The 19673-nt window shown below is 44.1% G+C and overlaps 1 protein-coding gene across 1 annotated transcript in view; it reads right to left on the bottom strand.

The window, feature by feature from the left end:
- LOC126162709 (venom serine protease-like) overlaps window positions 1-19673 on the bottom strand; it is a 257256-nt gene that overhangs the window by 61790 nt on the left and 175793 nt on the right. Inside the window, exons 3-4 of the mRNA XM_049919371.1 lie at window positions 6187-6423; window positions 1748-1946 (exon numbers count right to left, since the gene is read on the bottom strand). Coding sequence (XP_049775328.1) covers window positions 1748-1946; window positions 6187-6423 — 436 coding nt within the window. The remainder of the gene's footprint in view (window positions 1-1747; window positions 1947-6186; window positions 6424-19673) is intronic.

Below are 19673 nucleotides of genomic sequence, written 5' to 3'. Positions count from 1 at the left end.
CTATCAGTAAAGAAGCTTTACTGCGCTTTTGCGCTAATGAAATCACTGCTCCTAACCTGACTAAACGGTTCTAAAAACAGGATGCGTCGCGACAATGATTTTGAATACCATTGAAAATGTTCCTAATTTCTTGGAATGAGTGATAACATGTGATGGATCTCTGTGTTTGCAGGCCGCGGTGGCCAAGCGGTTCTAGGCGCTTCAGTCCGGAACCGTGTGACTGTTACAGTCGCAGGTTCGAATCCTGCCTGGGGCATGGATGAGTGTGATGTCCTTAGGTTAGTTAGGTTTAAGTAGTTCTAGGGGACTGGTGACCTCAGATGTTAAGTCCCATAGTGCTCAGAGCCATTTGAACCATTTTTGATCTCGGTGTTTCACTTATGATCCAGATACTAAGCACCAATCCATGCACTGGATGCGCCCAACTTCACAGAGAGCGAAAAAGATTCAAAGCGATGGTGATTTTTTTTATGTTCATGGAATTGTGTATCTTCGCAGGGTTCCTGAAGGTCAGAATGTTAACCAACATCACTGCCTTGAGGTTCTTGCTCAACTCAGTGAGAAAACAAAGAAAAAAGGACCCGAATTGTGGAAGTCAAGACAACATATCGGTTCATAACGCATTGTCTGTTAAGAGGTTTCTAGAGAAGTACAGCATCTCAATGTTAGACCACCCACGTTTTCGCCTGACCCAGCACCTTGTGTATTGCCCAAGGCGCAATGTGCATTAAAATTGACAAGACTTCAGTTCGTTGAAACAATGAAAGAAAAGGCAGCATACGTCATCAAGGAGCTCACAAAGAAAGACTTTCAGCATTGTAAATATGAATGTTTTTGAAATAAAATTTTCGCTGCAATAGTCTCTGGCAGTCATAGTTGCGGACGCTTAACCGTAATAATAAACATGTTTCCCAGTATCATCGTCTTACCCAATGTTAGTTATATAGAAGTATCTGACCTTAGTAACTTGGCTAATGAATCCATTTCCACATAGACGAATAGACGGTCATCCGCTACTTCCTGCCCTTTTCTAATGTGTTCCTTGAAACTTTCGCGACGGACTAGTTATAGATATGGTTGTCGGGCAAGACGTCAGATGTCGTGGAGGACAGATGCGTTGTACATCGACTAGCGTGCACTTTATTGCACTTTTGCACTAGTGTGTTTCAGAAAAAAAAAGTTCCATACGACTAGGCGCATAATATCCGTAGCAGATTTGCGACTTGTCGCGTATACACCAATTGAGTCGTAACCGACAATTTTCAAATGGTTCAAATGGCTCTGAGCACTATGGGACTTAACTTCTAAGGTCATCAGTCCCCTACAACTTAGAACTACTTAAATCTAACTAACCTAAAGACATCACACACATCCATGCCCGAGGCAGGATTCGAACCTGCGACCGTAGCGATCGCGCGGTTACAGACTGTAGCGCCTAGAACCGCTCGGCCACTCTGGCCGGCCCGACAGTTTTCTCTCTCTGGTTCCAATTTATTGCGGACGTGCTGTTGCCTCAGTAGACGTCAGAGATAACGTACTTGCTGGGAAAACAAAAGATGACTTCAGTGCATTACAGGCATATAAGTAAAGAAGTTTCTGCATAAGGTGTCTGTATCAGAATATTCACAGTCTTTCGATGAGCCACTACATAAATCTGTCTCACGATCTACTAGTTGGTACAAAGTGAACCCAAATAAGGTCCACGAAGCGCAGTACAGGATAGTCAGTCACTGAGAGTGCAGCGTACCTGTGGCGACGTTGTGGTCCCCGACGAGCAGCGCGAGCGTGTCAGCTGTGTAGAGCAGAAGGCAGTGCGCGGCGGTGACGGCGTGGCGGGTCGAGATGATGCTGGCGCCGCACACCACCTGCTCCAGCTCCAGGTCCACCAGCCCCGCCATCATGGGGTACTCGTTCACGCCCGTCTCCTTCCCGTTCACGATGCGCGTCTGCAAAAGGCCAGCAGCCGCGACGTAGTCATAGTGGACTCGGACATGCAGATCCGCACTGACGACCGGAAAACGACCGTACCTCATACATTTTCGCTTACTAACGGGCAAGGACAGCAGAGGGACTACTGAAAATGAAACTTCCTGGCAGATTAAAACTGTGTACCCGACCGAGACTCGAACTCGGGAACTTTGCCTTTCGCGGGTAAGTGCTCTACCGAAGCACGACTCACGCCCGGTCCTCACAGCTTTACTTCCGCCAGTATCTCGTCTCCTACCTTTCAAACTTTAGAGCACTTGCCGCGAAAGGCAAAGTTCCCGAGTTTGATTCTCGGTCGGGCACACAGTTTTAATCTGCCAGGAAGTTTCATATCAGCGCACACTCCGCTGCAGAGCGAAAATCTCATTCTGGAAACATCCCCCAAGCTGTGGCTAAGCCATGTCTCCGCAGTATCCTTTCTTTCAGGAGTGCTAGTTCTGCAAGGTTCGCAGGAGAGCTTCTGTAAAGTTTGGAAGGTAGGAGACGAGATACTGGCAGAAGTAAAGCTGTGAGGATCGGGCGTGAGTCGTGCTTCGGTAGCTCAGATGGTAGAGCACTTGCCCGCGAAGGGCAAAGTTCCCGAGTTTGAGTCTCGGTCGGGCACACAGTTTTAATCTGCCAGGAAGTTTCATATCAGCGCACACTCCACTGCAGAGTGAAAATCTCATTCTGGAAACATCCCCCAGGCTGTGGCTAAGCCATGTCTCCGCAGTATCCTTTCTTTCAGGAGTGCTAGTTCTGCAAGGTTCGCAGGAGAGCTTCTGTAAAGTTTGGAAGGTAGGAGACGAGATACTGGCAGAAGTAAAGCTGTGAGGACCGGGCGTGAGTCGTGCTTCGGTAGCTCAGATGGTAGAGCACTTGCCCGCGAAGGGCAAAGTTCCCGAGTTTGAGTCTCGGTCTGGCACTTAGTTTTAATCTGCCAGGAAGTTTCATATCAGCGCACACTCCGCTGCAGAGTGAAAATCTCATTATGGACTACTGAAAATACTAGTATGTAGAGTCAGAGCATACCTGGAAAACTTGAGTGAACAAAAGAAGAAGGACTCAGTATACGAGAGGCAAATGTCATATACTCATAACGGAATAGCGTGCTGCCTTTTGGAGACTATTGGGAGGGCTGCACCGATGGGTGGGCTCGTGCTTGGTCTGTGGAGTATGTGTGTAGATGTAGATAAAAAAGAAAGATAACATCAAAATACAAGCAAATGGTTCAAATGGTTCAAATGGCTCTGAGCACTATGGAACTTAACAGCTGTGGTCATCAGTCCCCTAGAACTTAGAACTACTTAAACCTAACTAACCTAAGGACATCACACACATCCATGCCCGAGGCAGGATTCGAACCTGCGACCGTAGCAGTTGCGCGGTTTCGGACTGAGCGCCTAGAACCGCTAGACCACCGCGGCCGGCAAAATACAAGCATCTATGAAAATCTTCAGGAGAGTGAAGGGCTTCACAAGAAGATATTTAATAAAAAATGAAAACATTCGAAATGATTTTGAACGAACAAGCTGATAATGAGGAAATAACTGAATGTGGGAGAAGGCAGAAACAACATGTCAAATGTGAACAGACTGAGCAAAAAGTTAGCAAATTTAAAACTCTATGTGAGGCCATTCAAATAGCTGTTAAAACTAAAGCTAGGAGAAAAACGAAAACGAAATTTTATAAAGTAATGGCCTTACCCACATTGGGATGTAAGAGGATAGATAAGATACGAAATGAAGATGACAGAATGAAATATAAAATCAGTATATAATGAATCTTAAATAATAGGCAGGATTGGACTGGTTGTTATCAAAGAATGGAGAATACTAGGCTTCATAATTTGGGGCGAAAGGCATGGAAAGGAAACAGGACGGGAAAGAGGAACGAAACAATTACCTCCAGCCGCACAGGGCACTGCGGCAATGCAACGGCGAGTGTTGAAGATTTGTGCCGGACCAGATATCCAACCCGGATGCTCTGCTTCTCTAGAATGGTTACCTTAACCGCTCGGTCATCCGGACAGGCTTTGCGTCACACCAAACTCGCAACTTCCGGCTCGCCGGACCGCAGCGATCCCTGCCCATTAACCCCCTACTGACAGGTTTCTGATTCCCGTAGGAGTTCGGACGTTGGTTGTGCACTCGCACTGAATCTTTTTTTATCAAACAGCCGTCGCACCCATATAATTGTAGATATGAGTAGTGTCAATTCTGTCGGACGTGTCCAACTCATGCCTGAGGGAAAAAAAGAGATTGAGGACGACCCAGTATACGCTAGAGACAACTGTGAAGCCGTAATGGGCAAGAATGTCTACGAGCGTGGTCTGATAAGTTTGATAAATTTCCATGAAATAACGGAACATTTTTGTAGCGTCTTCATTGTTGGTAAACTTGATTATTTCAAGGATCGTATAAAGAATTTCAACAATGTGCAGCGTACAGTTCATTGTTGACAGCCGTCTGAATTGATCACTTTATCGACTACGATTGAAAATAGAGAAATCCGACTTTTATGTTGTTATCAAACGTTTTCATTTCAAGCGTTGGACAGGCGCACAAATTACAACACAACGGGATGAAGTTCACGCTGACTCTGCACCATCACTCAAAACCATTTATTTTTGGATTAATGAATTTAAACGTGGTGAGACAAGCACTCCGGCCGTCCATTGGAGGTGATCACAAAGTAAACCATAACAGGATCCATGATATGGTAATGCAAGACTGTCGAATAAAATTTCACGAGATTGGTGAGTCTGTAGACATTTCAACTGAGCGAGCGCGTAATATCCTGCACGGAGAACTGGCTGTGAAGAAGCTGTGTGCGACGTGGGTGACAAGTTTGCTTTCAATTGCCGAAAAGCACATCTGCCACCACATTTCGACATAAAGTTTGGTAATGTTTAATCGCAGTCTACATGAGTTCTTGCTCCCATTTGTGACTGTTGATGATACCGGGATCCATCATTACATACAAGAGTCACAACGGCGGACAAAATTGTGGACAAAAGCTGGTGAAAGTGCACCGAAGAAGGAAAAGATCATCTGATCAGCTGGTAAGATGATGGCCACTGTTTGTTGGGATTCCCAAGGAATAATCCTCATAGATTACTTGGAAAAAGGCAGAACCATAACTGGGTATTATTATGTTTCATTGTTGGGTGGTTTGAAAATTGCGTTGGCTTAGAAAGGACCAAGGTTGGCACGCACAAAAACACTCTTTTTTTAAAGAGGATAATGCACCACCCCACATGTCAGCGATAATTGGGGTTTGAATTGGTTCCTCATCCACCTTATTCACCAGACTTCCTGTTCCCTAACTTGGAACTTTGGCTTGCTGGGAAGAACTTTTCATTAAATGAAGAAGTGATAGTTGCATTTAAGGAGTATTTTTTAGAGTTTGACGGAACCTATTTTTCTGGTGGGATGAAAAAGTGGAGATTTCCCTCAAAGGAAACTACATCGAGAAGTAAGGTGTTACGAAACAAACATTTATTATTATTTTTTTAGCCAGATTTATCAAACTACCCCCGTAATTCATGAAGTGAGATGAAGAACCAGATGATGATGATGATGACGAAAGACTACCCAAGAAAATCCTAAACTACATGCCGAAAGGAAGGAGAGACATTGTATTGTATTGTATGTGAACCGGGGACCTAGAAAGGACGGAGAGGTTCCGTCCCCGCCGCAGCCGCAGTGGTCCACAACCCCACGACGACTACCGCAGTCCACTTCACCCCTCCGCCGCCCCACACCGAACCCAGGATTATTGTGCGGTTCGGCTATCGGTGGACCCCCCCAGGGAGCGTCTCACACCAGACGAGTGTAATCCCTATGTTTGCGTGGTAGAGTAATGGTGGTGTACGCGTACGTGGAGAACTTGTTTGCGCAACAATCACTGACATAGTGTAACTGAGGCGGAATAAGGGGAACCAGCCCGCATTCGCCGAAGCAGATGAAAAACCGCCTAAAAACCATCCACAGACTGGCCGGTTCAGCGGACCTCGACGCAAATCCGCCAGGCGGATTCGTGCCGGGGACCAGGCGCTCCTTCCCGCCCGGAAAGCCGTGCGTTAGATCGCACGGCCAACCGGGCGGGCTAGGAGAGACATGGTCGACCAAGGAAATGATGGACATAAACTCTGTGAAGAGAGAAGACATTGAATGAAAAACGATGGCAATGTGTAATGTATGAGGCTGCGAGTGTTACCTGCTTCCTGACGCCGCAGGTGCAGTCGGCGGGCGCCGGCTGCTGCTGCTGCACGGCGGTGATGGTGCAGGAGAAACGCGAGCCCGCGTTGGTGATCGCCGTCTGCAGCGCCACCACCAGCCGATTGGCGTCGGACGACTGCGAGAAGCTGCCCTCGCCGCAGTACAGATGCGCGTCCGACAGCGATGCGTCGCCAGACGTCGACACGCTGAGGCGCGCCGTGTCGCACTGCCCCGTCTGTGGGCAGCCGGCACCGGCGTCACAATGGCAAAGGCCAACCGCTAAACTGAAGCATCTACATTGATGGGACAAAAGTCGTGGGATATCTCCTAATATCACGTCGGATCTACTTTACCCGAAATGTGCAGCTACACGACGTGCCATAGACTCAACAGTTCTTTGAAAGTCACTTGCCCGAAACATTCAGCCGTGTTGCCTCTATAGCCGTCCATAATTGCGAAGGGTTGCCAGTGAAGGATTTTGTGCACGAACTGATCTCTATATTATGTCCCATTAATGTTCGATGGGATTCATGTCGGGCGATCAGAGTGGCCAAATCTTTCGCTCGAATTGTCAGGAATGTTCTTCAAACAAATCCGAACAATTGTGGCCCACGTGACATGGTGCATTGTCATCCATAAAAATTCCATTGGGAACGCAAAGATCATGAATGGCTGTAAATAGTCTCCGAGTAGCCTAACATAACCATTTCCAGACAATGATTCGTTCAGTTGGACCAGTCCATTCCATGTGAAGACAGCTCACACCATCATGGAGCCACCACCGACCTCGACAGTGCCTTGTTGACAGCTAGGGTCCATGGATTCGTGAGGTCTGCGCCACATTCGAACCTTAGCAACAGCTCTCACCAATCTAAATCGGGACTCATCTGATCAGGCCACGGTTTTCCAGTCGTTTAGGGTCCAACTGATGTGGTCATGAGCCCAGGAGAGGCGCTACAGACGAAAGAAGTGGCTTGTAAGGCACTTGTTCGCCAGATTCTTTGAGTATTGTTCATCTGTCTGGCATCCTTAACAGGTATGACTGATTGAGGAGATAGAGAAGATACAACGAAGAGCGGCGCGTTTCGACACGGGCTCGTTTAGCTGGCGAGAGAGCGTTACGGAGATGCTAAACAAACTCCACTGGAAGACGTTACAAGAGAGGGATTGTGCATCACGGAGAGATTTACTATTGAAATTTCGGGACAGCACATTTCAGGAAAAGTCAGACAACATATTACTTCCCCCCACATACATCTCGCGTACTGACCACAAGGAGAAAATTCGAGAAATTAGAGCCGATACAGAGGCTTAGCAACAATTATTCTTCCCACGCACTTTTCACGGGTGGAACAGGGTTGGAGGAATCAGATAATGGTACCGAAAGTACCCTCCGCCATACATCATTAGGTGCCTTGCGGAGTATGATGTAGATGTAGATGTAGACGTGCTGTTAGCAAAGACACTCGCATCGATCACCTGCAGCCACAGACCATTAATACCAGATTTTGTCGCACTGTCCTAACGGATACGTTTGTCGTACTCCCGACATTGATTTCTGCTGTTACTTCACGTAGTTTTACATACATGTTAGCACTTACAACCCTACGCAAACGCCTCTGCTCTCGGTCGTTACCTGAAGACCATCGGCCGCAATGCCTGATAGCACTCTATACACAGTGCATCGCGGAATATAGAATTCCGTAACAATTTCGGAAATGGAATGTCCTATGCGTCTAGCTCCAATTACCATTCCTCGTTATGTGGCTATAATCACTCTGGAAACCTCTTCACATGAATCATCTGCGTGCAAGTGAGAGCTATGCCAGTGCACTGCCCTTTGATACCTTGTGTACGCAATACTAGAGTCGTCTGTATATGTACGTATCGTTATTTCATGACTTTTTGTCACATCAGTGTATAATGATCAGCTGGTAGTAGGGATGATTTCGGCCCCCGTTTGCACTGGAATATCTTAACAAGTTCTGCAGTTTTACACAGACTACTCATGCTGCGTTAGTGAAACACAGTGGCCGCCACATATTTGTAAAGTCGCTTTTCCAAATATGCTGAGGGACTCAGACCAAATGATTACTAGTCATTATGCGTTGTAACGTGGCAGACTAGGAAATAATATTATGAAGTTATCGATCGTGTATAGATTACAGCTATGGTGATCATCTTGTTGCTACCTGCATACGAATTTATACTTACATTATGCCCAAGTAGGTTTTCAAATCATTATTTTCACAGACACCTACTTTTGTAGAAATTTTTAGAATAAAATTATATGACGTCAGATTCTAATATCACATTCCCAGATCATTCACTCTGAAAATAATAGATGAATATTGCTCATTACTACATAAAGATGAAGTACAATTGTAAGCTTCAAAATCTACTTTGTAACTAAAGATTAATTAAATATTTTTTGAAATTAATTGTTATCGTAATGTGACTTATGAAATTTAAACAGAAAACTACATTCAGTTACCTTGCAGATTATGTGGACAGAATTTACATATGTTGTAGCATATTCTTAAAAAATTATTGGAACTATATTACATGTTCAAGCATGATCAGATGGAAAGATTATCACATGGAAAACTATAATTTTTTACTGTTTAAGAACCAACAAAAGTTGTAAAATATCTCATTTATTATACTTTATAAATGCCTCAGTCTGGGTTTTTAGTCTGATTGCATTCATGAGAGTCTATGTTGAGTGTTAATCAGTCTGAAACGATGTGCTACCTTCCGTTAAAATTTGTAGCAAGTTTTTGTTTTTGTTTTGGTGAAACTAGAAAGAATAAACGGAATACTAAATGGAAATATTTGTCTAGTTATTACGATTCTTTACAAAACAAAAAAAAAAAAAAACCTCCCAGGTACGACTGAATTATACTTCCCGAAGTTAAGTATTCGTTTAAGAAATGAATTATTTGTGCGTTACCACTCAATGCATTTGGTTCCCTATGATCTACATTCGTAATATGTGTCAATCAAATCCTCTGCAGTATTTTCAAATTCCAAACGAATATTAATGACTTTTCGTGCACCAATGAATGATAATGCCACAGCGTTTCACGCAAAGTCCAGCGTCGACGGGAAGGATCCCTTTGTTTGTCTCACGTTAGAAAGTATATGGTTTTAAAGTCGAATTCTAAGCTGTCCGAATTTAGTCAAGTCGATATTCTACTTAATGATATGTACTGAAAGGGACAAAAATACGAAGAGCAACCGATAGTGTTGAAGCGAGTGAGCAGCACTTCAGTGTGGCGGCAGCAGACAGACAAGAGGCCGGGAGGGGCGAGTCAGGAAGCAAGACGTGGACAACCAATGTTTACCCGTCTACAATGTCTGTTGTTATCGTTTGCATTAAAGAATGATCGACAACAAGTCACGGAGCGATTGAAACATTACAGCCCGATATACTACAGTAACATTTACGAATTATTTTTTCCAGTGTGGTCTGCTGGTTCAGTTTAAATACCCGTAACACGAAAATCTCGACTCTGTACCACTATGCTTTGGGCTTAAACATGGAATAAGAAAACTGCCGGCTCCAATGTTTTCTAGCTTTTGTCATATCGGTAATTGAGGAACTAAAGACATTAGCTGCCTGTCGGCATTGATTTATTAGGGCAAGTTGAAAATTTGTGCCGGACTTGTATTGGAACCCACGTCTCCTGTTTACTAACCAGATACGCTGACCACAACGCCATCCGGACACAGTGGTCAGCACAAGCGCATGGACTACCACAACAAATCTCCCGTCAGACCCAAATTCTCAACTTATATCACACACCGGCTTAGAATTACGGTGGGGCACAAATTTTCGACCTGGTGGGTGGGCTCGTGCTTGGTCTGAAGTCATTAGGCTTTGGATCCATATTGCACAGTGTCCGTGGTGCTATTGACTTCCGTTTATGTTGCGATGCGTACTTACATCGAAGGACGTTGAATCTTTGATGTCAACAAAAGAATAAGAATGAGTGCTTTCAGAGTTTCTTCATGTGTATTGGATATATCTGATTTTTTTCCAAATCTCGATGGCATCTTCTAGAACAACAACACTTCTAGCTATAATGCACATCCTGCAAGATTCTACAAAATCCAGAACGTTGTATTACTTGGTGATGGATATTTGACTCAGATAATTGCGTGTAAGCAAAGACAAATAAAACAAGTTAAATAAACGGGAAAGTGACCGTTGCGGGATTTAAACCCGATCATCTCGACAGCTATCGGTATATACAGAAATATTATGAAGTAGCGGCAAGCAAAGTTGCGTGAGGTGGCTGTCTTCCAAAGCCATGGACTCTTTATCTATGCTTCGGCGTTATTTACTGCCAACGTAACCTTGGAGGCGCGAAATAACAGGCTTGGGAGAAAGTAGCAATGGCGTGATAAGAACAGTGGGTGAACCTAAGGAACGTGTTACTCTCGGTAATGACATTTGGATAATTTATGGTTGACCTGATAGTCATGAATTACTTCCCTGGCACGTGAAAGACACGTTCTGATGAACGAAGGGCAACTACTCATCAGTTTCTTGTACACATTCAGCAGTGAAGTAGAACAGTCATCAATACGAAGGTTGGTTTGCTCGCCATAGTTCCTTCCAAACATGATTTCGTGGGAGGCGCGGTGCCCTTATACTTCTTTGGTTAGAAACCGGATCTTGCAGCCAGTTGTCACGAAAGAACAAGTGAGTGTTATAGAGCATGTGACGTCATTGATTGCGCTCAACCGTAATATTTAACTGTGTGCAACAGTAACCTCTTCAACCACATAATTACGTGGATAGCTTCTGTTACCTGGAGGGGTAGGTAGTCTACATTAAGGAACAGAAGCGAAAGATTCGAAAATTTTACATGGGTACTGGAATAAATGTACAGGCCAACTCGTAATTGTACGGACATTGCAGACAAGCACATAATTCATCCGAAAATAGTCACGCTCACATTACAGACAAGCACATAATTCATCCGAAAATAGTCACGCTCACATTACAGACAAGCACATAATTCATCCGAAAATAGTCACGCTCACGACAAATCTGACTGTTGACTGTGATGGTCAGTCGTTAGTACTTCGATATCCCAGGATGTGAAGGAACATTGGAATAAATGTACAGGCCAACTCGTACTTGTACGGACATTACAGACAAGCACATAATTCATCCGAAAATAGTCACGCTCACATTACAGACAAGCACATAATTCATCCGAAAATAGTCACGCTCACGACAAATCTGACTGTTGACTGTGATGGTCAGTCGTTAGTACTTTGATATCCCAGGATGTGAAGGAACATCTCTAGCGTCTGCCTAAGCTTAAGAACCAACATCCATCGGTGAGATTAAGCAAATAAATGTACTATTGTAGAAAGTCGTGGATATAGACCGAGGTGACAAAGTCATGGCATATCGATATGTACATAAACAGACGGCAGTAGTTTCGCCTACACCAGGTATACAAGAGCAGTGCATTGGCGGAGCTGCCATTTGCACCCGGATGATTCATGTGAAAAAGTTTCCGGCGTGATTGTGCCCGCACGACAGGAATCAATAGACTTTGAACACGGAGTGGTAGTTGTAGCTAGACGCGTGGGGCATTCCATTTCGGAAATCGCTAGGGAATTCGATATTCCGAGCTCCACTGTGTCAAGTGTGTGGCGACAGTACCAAATTCAGGCATTACCTCTCACCACGGACAACGCAGTGGCCGACGCCTTTAACGACAGAGAGCGCGGCGTTTGAGTAGAGTTATCAGTGTTAACAGACAAGCAACACTGCGTGAAGTAACCGTAGAAATCAATGTGGAACCTACCACGAACATATCCGTTAGGACAGTACAGTGAAATCTGGTGGTAGTGGGCTTCGGCTGCAGACGGCCAACGCGAGTGCCTTTCTAACAGCACGACATCGCCGGCAGCGCCTCTCCTGGGCTCGTGACCATAACGTTGGACCCTAGACGACTGGAAAACCGTGGGCTCGTGACTATATCGGCTGTACCCTAGACGACTGGAAACCGTGGCCTGGCTACATGAGTCTCGATTTCAGATGGTAAGAGCTGATGATAGTGTTCGAGAGTGGCACAGTCCCCATGAAGCCGTGGTTTGAAAAGCGTTCTGGACAGTTAGAGCGAATGATTTGGCCACCCATATCGCCCGACATGAATTCTATCGAAAGATTAAGGGACGCAATCGAGAGGTCAGTTCGTGCACAAAATCCTGCTATGGAAGCAGCAGGGCTCAATGTTCTTGCAGGAGACTTCCAAAGACTTGTTGCCGCGTTAGGCCGGACTACAGGATGTCCGACACGATATTAGGCGGCAACCAATGACTTTTGTCATCTCAGTGTAAGCTGAGATGTAGTAACAAAGTGCGCACAGTCTAGAAAATGATTCGATTTCGCTAGATGTAGGAATTCGTCTGTGTAAAGGCTGACTTGATATGCGTGTAGAATGTGAAATGTGTAAAGACCCGAAAAGTTCATTGCTGGGTCCAGTCCTGCTCTTTATCTACATAAATGACCTTGTAAAGACATTAAACGACAAACAAAAAACGTTAACGTTGTCCGGTGACATAAATATATTATTCAAGGACAAATAAGGTGATAGTTGAACGCAAATACAGCAGGTTTGTAGCAGACAGGTTTGGTCTACAACTTGGAGAACGTGTGTTTTGAAACTGAAAACAAAAGTGACCAACATATAACATAATTACACATGTCAGGTACTAAATGAAAAACAAGGATAACAAGTGACAGTTAGTTTATAAACTAATTTAGAAGCTCAGTTCGACAAATTTTGATTTTGAAGTTCTCTTTTCATTGAAAAACAGAAAAAAATGCTATCTTGTCTCTACCCTTTTGTCATTCTAGTCCTATGTAGTCATCGTGTGGAGTATTGCTCCTGAAATGAAAGTACTGCTACAAAAGCGACCAATAAGAATATTGTGTAAAGTGCACGCAGTTTGCAGAGACCTGCTCAGTGGCATTACTTTCAGGCACTCACATCTTGTTAATGTGAAACAATTTCAAATGAACAACAATTTATACAGCTGTAAGACAAGACATGGAAAATTTCATTTATACACTTCCATCCTTGTTAAGGTTTCACCGTGAGATTGTGTATTCTAGTACGAAGTTCTTTAATCAGCTGCCTGCAGATATGAGGCAGTAAACTAGGGAATCCCAGGAAATTCGAAATAAAATTGCACACGCTTGTTACTAATCACTCCGTTGTAAATTACCTGATTATATATAGCCCACTGCAGGATTGGATATTCTTATTAATACCAAGATAAGTAAAAACATCCGCGGCAAATAAGCCTCTATTCTTAACAGCACGTAGATAACTGTTATCTCGTGTCAATGTTTTCAGAGCGCTCATGTAAATACTAAGCAAACCATAATTGCCGCCCGTGGTGGCCGAGCGGTTCTAGGTGCTTCAGTCTGGAACCGCGCAACCGCTACGGTCGCAGGTTCAAATCCTGCCTCGGGCATGGATGTGTGTATTGTCCTTAGGTTAGTTAGGTTTAAGTAGTTCTAAGTTCTAGCGGACTGATGGCCTCAGCTGTTAAGTCCCGTAGTGCTCAGAACCATTTGAACCATTTTTGAAAACATAATTAGTGAGCAGCACATTCTAGGAAGGCAGCAAGGTTTATTCAAAGTAACTGCGTTTCTGTTAATTTTATTTTTTAAGGTAAATATAAGCTAATAGATTAATGGTAATGAATAGTGATCGCATTTTATACAAGTGGTTTGTGGCAATTAATTGTATCACGTAGTCTTTAGTCTTATTCGTATCGCGTCTCAGAGGGTCCTTCTTTGCAATAGGTTCTGCAGATTAGAAGGTGTGAATGAACGAATGGAAAAATACATATCCTGATAAGATTTTCTCTTACCGATTTCTGAATTCTAAAATAGGTTAAAAAACTTGTTGCAGTTCTACACCCCAAATCACATATACGGGATGTTAGGAAATGTAAGTGTAGATATTTTTATTCGTGACTGTGGACAGTGTACTGAACAACGTTGCATCAGTATTTACTTCATTTGCAGGCTAATATTTACAGCTATTAAGAGTAGGATGTTTTTAGGTTGGTTAGTACCTCGAAGTACACGCGGCAAGACCAAGCCACTAATGCTTATTTTCCCCTGGGCATCAAGTCAGTTGCTGAAGTGTGGACACATGGACGCAAAAAGGGTAGTCCACTTAGTGGTCCAGGTACGACAGTGCAAAAAACATCAGGTAGTAAATCATGTTACGAGCTTGCGGAAAGACACTGAAGTGTGTACATATTAAGGTGCCAATGACCACAATATCCACACGTATACTCCTAACACTATGTCTCTGGTGTATATAGCAATACCGTGGAATCGTAGATGCATCGCTGCAACTAATCAGTGCGCCACAAATTACTGATATCAAAATAAAAGTTTTAACGGCAAATGTCGTCTGAAGATCAGCAGATCTGACCGAAACTAATGATCGCACAAAGTATGTCTTTATAAGTCAGCAACTGATGCAGTAGCAGGAATGCTATTTGTTGTATTCTATAAGTTTAAGGTAAATAGAACAATTCTGTTCACCGAATTTCCAAGTTCGCTGTCGTCAGTGATTAGAAATGCTCCCCGAAAGAGAGTCGGCAAATGGAAGGCCTTGCGAAAATCTTTCCTGCAAGCCGCTTCGATGAATCATTAAGTGCTGTGGGACCATCTTGTCACGAAGCTCTGCATGGGCCGGATACGCTACGCTGGCGACACTTTGGACAGAAGTGGCCGCATTATTACTCGACTAATCGAAACAATGTATTCGGAAAACTTAAATACGGTGACCAGACGGTATGTGATGTCCACTCCTCAGAATCTATGTCCAGCGTCTTCTACTGAAGAATAAACCACTATGAAGTGCAGGAAACAGGATGTTTACCACTGTATCACCTTTTTCCCGTCCCGTTCAACAGCGGAGTGCGAGAAGACGGACTGCTTAAATACCTCTGTGCACGCTGTAATTAGTCTAATCTTGTCTTAGACGTCCCTTCTGGTGGTCTCCAGGGTCTTCACTTAAAGCTCATCCTCGAAACTTTGTAAACAGGCTTTCTCTAAGTTGTGCGCGTATCCGTTGAAGCATTTACCATCTCAGGTTCTCCAGCACCTCCGTGACCCCCTCCTGCGGGTCAGACAAACCCGTCACGTTTCGCGTTGTCGTCCATTGTACGTATTCCCTGTTTATCTTATTTGGTATGGGTCGCACAAATGTTTTGTAAGCAATCCCGTATGCAGACTGAACCCATTTTCCCCGTATCCTGCCAATGAACCGAACTCTGCCACCTGATTTACCTACAGCTGAGACTGTGGTCATTCCATTTCATATGCTTACAAACTGTTACAACCAGTTATTTGTATGGGTTGAATGATTCCAAATGTGAGTCAATGACACGATAGCAGCACCATTTTGCACGCATTGTCTAGGGCTACTGTCTTCGATTAGTAATGAAAACGACATGGGTTCTGGGTTCGATCCTAACCACTGCTTAAATTTTGAATAACAGTCATCAGCAACGGCAGCCGAACACTTGTTTACGGTATAATGAGTCACCTCGTTCTGACATTTGTCAAAGAGGGCAGAGGAGCGGACAGAGTTTTAGGGCGACCTCTTACCCTTGTCGTGAGAAACTGCCGCTATAAGACGGAAGAATCAGCAATAATCAACGACATGAGGATGCAGAAGGCGATGGGTGCCACTGCATTAAATACACGTAATGTATATCGACAGGACATGTGGCCTGTAATTAAAAATGTAAGTTGGGATACAAATGGTTCCGTTCGAATGCCGTACAGTCTCGAACCGGTATGCCAGTCAGCCAAAGTCGCCTTGAGGACTGAGACAATCATTACACGGGCGCACTTGGGCGCACCATGTTGAACATACCCGTTTGGCAAAACAGCGCGTCGTGCTGCGTGAAAAAATTCGTAACTGCCTACTGTACTTTCTCGTCCGACAGGAATCGTTGACCCTTCAAGGGCTTTTTTGGGGATGAAAGGTGTGATAATCGCACGGGAAGAGATCGGGACTACAGGGCTAGTGGTCAAGTGTCTCCCACTGCAGTTGGCATAAATTCTATGTTACATCTGCGATACGAGGACGTGGGTTACCATGAAGCAGCAGCACCCCTTGTCGCAACATCCCACGACCGTGGCTTTGGACAGACGTGCTGCCCCATACGCATTCTTTATTCTCTATTGGATGTCTACCGGTGTTCGTCCTTCCGCAGCCAAGTAAAGAATAACAGTATGTTAGTCCTGTATAGACGCATTTGGTAATAGTGTTCCCGTAGTTGAAGTTTCCGCATTTACTGCACGCACGTCGGAAAGACACAACTGCCAAAATTATCCCTTGCCTACACATCGGTGTTATACACTGGCATCGGAGTCGCACTACGTTGCATATAGGTGGCAGCAACGCCCTCGAACTAAAACTTTTTGATCGCTCCTTATACTGTAGATTCCGCATTAGTCCCCTGGAAGAGAACCTGCATGACAAATCAGTTGCAACAACAGAAACTGCACTTATCGTAGAGACTGCTACTCAATTTGACTGCAGAAAAATTGTGGAAGAAAACGAAGGAATGGGCACCATCGTGTATGAAGGTCCCAGAAAACGAAAGGCTCTAATTATAGTCCACAGAGTCCATGACACAATCAGTGACAACAAATTTCTCGAGAGTCTCTGTGAGCAGAACCTAAGCAACGAAACGTCTAGAGAAGAGTTCGAGCAAGACGTGAAAATTTGCTTCAAAACAGGTCCCAAAGGACGTGGCTACAACCATCAGGTTGACACCAAAACTGCATTGACTTCGAGTCACTTAGTGTCATCGTTGTGAGTCAATATTGTATAAGTGCAGCGACTATGGTCACTCCACCACAAAATGTAGAAAGCAAGAGGCTATATGCGCCAAATGTGGCCAAGCCGGCCACAAAAAGTCCGAATACAGGGCCAGGGAAACCACAACATGTATTCCATGTAGAAACAGGAGACGACAATGTGATAAATCAAAAAGAGGACAGTTACTAGACAGGTTCATAGACAGTAATGATTATGGTTATTAATCAATACACAGTGAACGACATTGAGAATGAAAATATACACGACACTACTACAAGAAAGCACAAATCTCCCTCCACTGGAAGCATAAACTTCCGGCGTGATATCTGATGGTGTCAACAGCTGGACCTACTACAGCAAACACAATTATGATCGTATACCCGCACTGTAACATACAACAATACTAGCGGAGAGTTACACAAATACAATGGAGTATATTGTCGATATGACCTTAAATCGATCGATATACAACAAGGCAGCAAAACTAATACAGAAACAAATGTTCCACTGGATTAACTTTCAAAGCTCGTTAACCCAAAGAATACAGGAATTAGAGAGCGAGTTAATAAATGAAACACAACGCCCAGATACCGGCGAAAACCACACCTATATATCGACAACCGCCTTGAGAATAGACAATCGATACACTAGGTCCAACTCAAGACAACACACAAGTTTCGAAAACCAAACACAACTAGAAAAATCCAGTAAGGAAGAAAGTAAATACGATACAACCAAATGCAAGCACTACATAAACCATGTGGCTTTTGTACCAGAGGGACTACTGAAGCCAGCCAGTGTGGCCGAGCAGTTCTAGGCGCTTAAGTCTGGAACCACGCGACCGCTACGGTCGCAGGTTCGAATCCTGCCTTGGGCATGGATGTGTGTGATGTCCTTAGGTTAGTTAGGTTTAAGTAGTTCTAAGTTCTAGGGGACTGATGACCTCAGAAGTTAAGTCCCATAGTGCTCAGAGCCAGCCGGACTAGTGAACCAGGGCACAATACGACCAAGTACTGTAACCAAACCTCATGTTATAGATTACAACGACAACAAAACTGGCGAGAAACAGACGGTAGAAACGGGAGACATAGGCATTAAAACATCCACGCATGGAACCCTACTGACCCCAAAATCACAACCGGAGACTGCGAATACACAAAAGGTAACCCGTTATGAAAACGAAGGTGGTGACGATGAGAATGAAAATGATGATGAATAGAGGTGTCCAATTGATACCTGTAACATACATAATCAAAACACAGCTGGTGTCGTAACACCAGTAAAACCAGAAAAAAAGAGTCTTCCACAGACGGCGCAAAGTATTTTTAGAACTTTGCGTGTGACAAAAGAGGTGATTAATGCGTATGACGTAGTGACGATAGTGCAACATCAAGATACACAGCACGCGCCACAAAACGCCGACCACAGCACACCACCCGACGCCACACCTACGTCCCAGGGTGCCGACATGAGGTCGTTCTTCAACTATGCTCAAACTGGTAGCAAATTCTACGTACACGTTAAACACCCATAGCATCACTTGTGAACATTCTTCAGCGGAATGCAATGAGGAGCAAGCAAGTTAGTGCTGAACTCCCCAAAATAGTTAAAGACCTAAACATGGATATACTATGTCTATAAGAGTCATACACCAACCAAGGCAAACTGACATGCTTTCCGACAAATGTGATAACCATAACCGGTTGTCAGGCAGCAGTTTCCATATTAAATAAACATATAAATATAGTTAAAATAACTGAATTATGTATTTGAATACTTGGTAACAATTAAATTTTCATACGAAGGAGATATATGAATAATTGCTTCACTGTGTGCCCAATAGTGTCATTCCATAGCGCCTACGGCTAATAGCCGAATACAAACGAGGTAAGAAGGTTCTCATATGCTCGGACATAAACGCCAGGTCCACTCTGTTGAATTCCAATACAACAGACGACAGAGGACGCATAATAAACGATCTCCTACAGTAAACGCTATTACACGTAGTTAACGTAGAGGGGAACATACGGACACACGTTGACGGATCGAAAAGTAATATAGATATCACATTCGTAAATAACGCTACCAGAGAACGCATAACGTACTGGAAAATACAAGGCAACATTATTGTCAGCGTCCACAACGCGATCGCTGTGAGACTAACAAGACAAAACAACACAACCTAAACAGTACACACCCGAAACTTACTATTACATGAAGTTGACTGGGAGAGACTAAGAGGAACAGCACAAGACGGAAACCTTGAAACCATCAACGGAAGCATTGAATTCAAGGCACACATGCTTACCGATCTCATCACAAAAGCACAACATGCATCCACACCAAAAACAACGTAACACAAAACGCACACAGGTACCATGGACAAATAAACTGACTAGACTAAAACAAGAAACTCGAAGAGCTAGACGACTATACCAACGGTCAATAGCAGACAGAGATAGACAAAGAAGACTGGAAGCATATAGGCTTGTAAAAGACCAGTACAAAAACGAATCGTTCAAAACACGTAAACAGCACTGGGACAAACGGATGGCATCGCAAATACAGATAAACATATCGGGGGGGG

Source organism: Schistocerca cancellata, chromosome 1 (assembly GCF_023864275.1).
Source record: "Schistocerca cancellata isolate TAMUIC-IGC-003103 chromosome 1, iqSchCanc2.1, whole genome shotgun sequence".
Classification (NCBI taxonomy): domain Eukaryota; kingdom Metazoa; phylum Arthropoda; class Insecta; order Orthoptera; family Acrididae; genus Schistocerca; species Schistocerca cancellata.
Note: the sequence above shows the minus strand (reverse complement) of the source record. Positions and strands in the feature narration are given on the sequence as shown.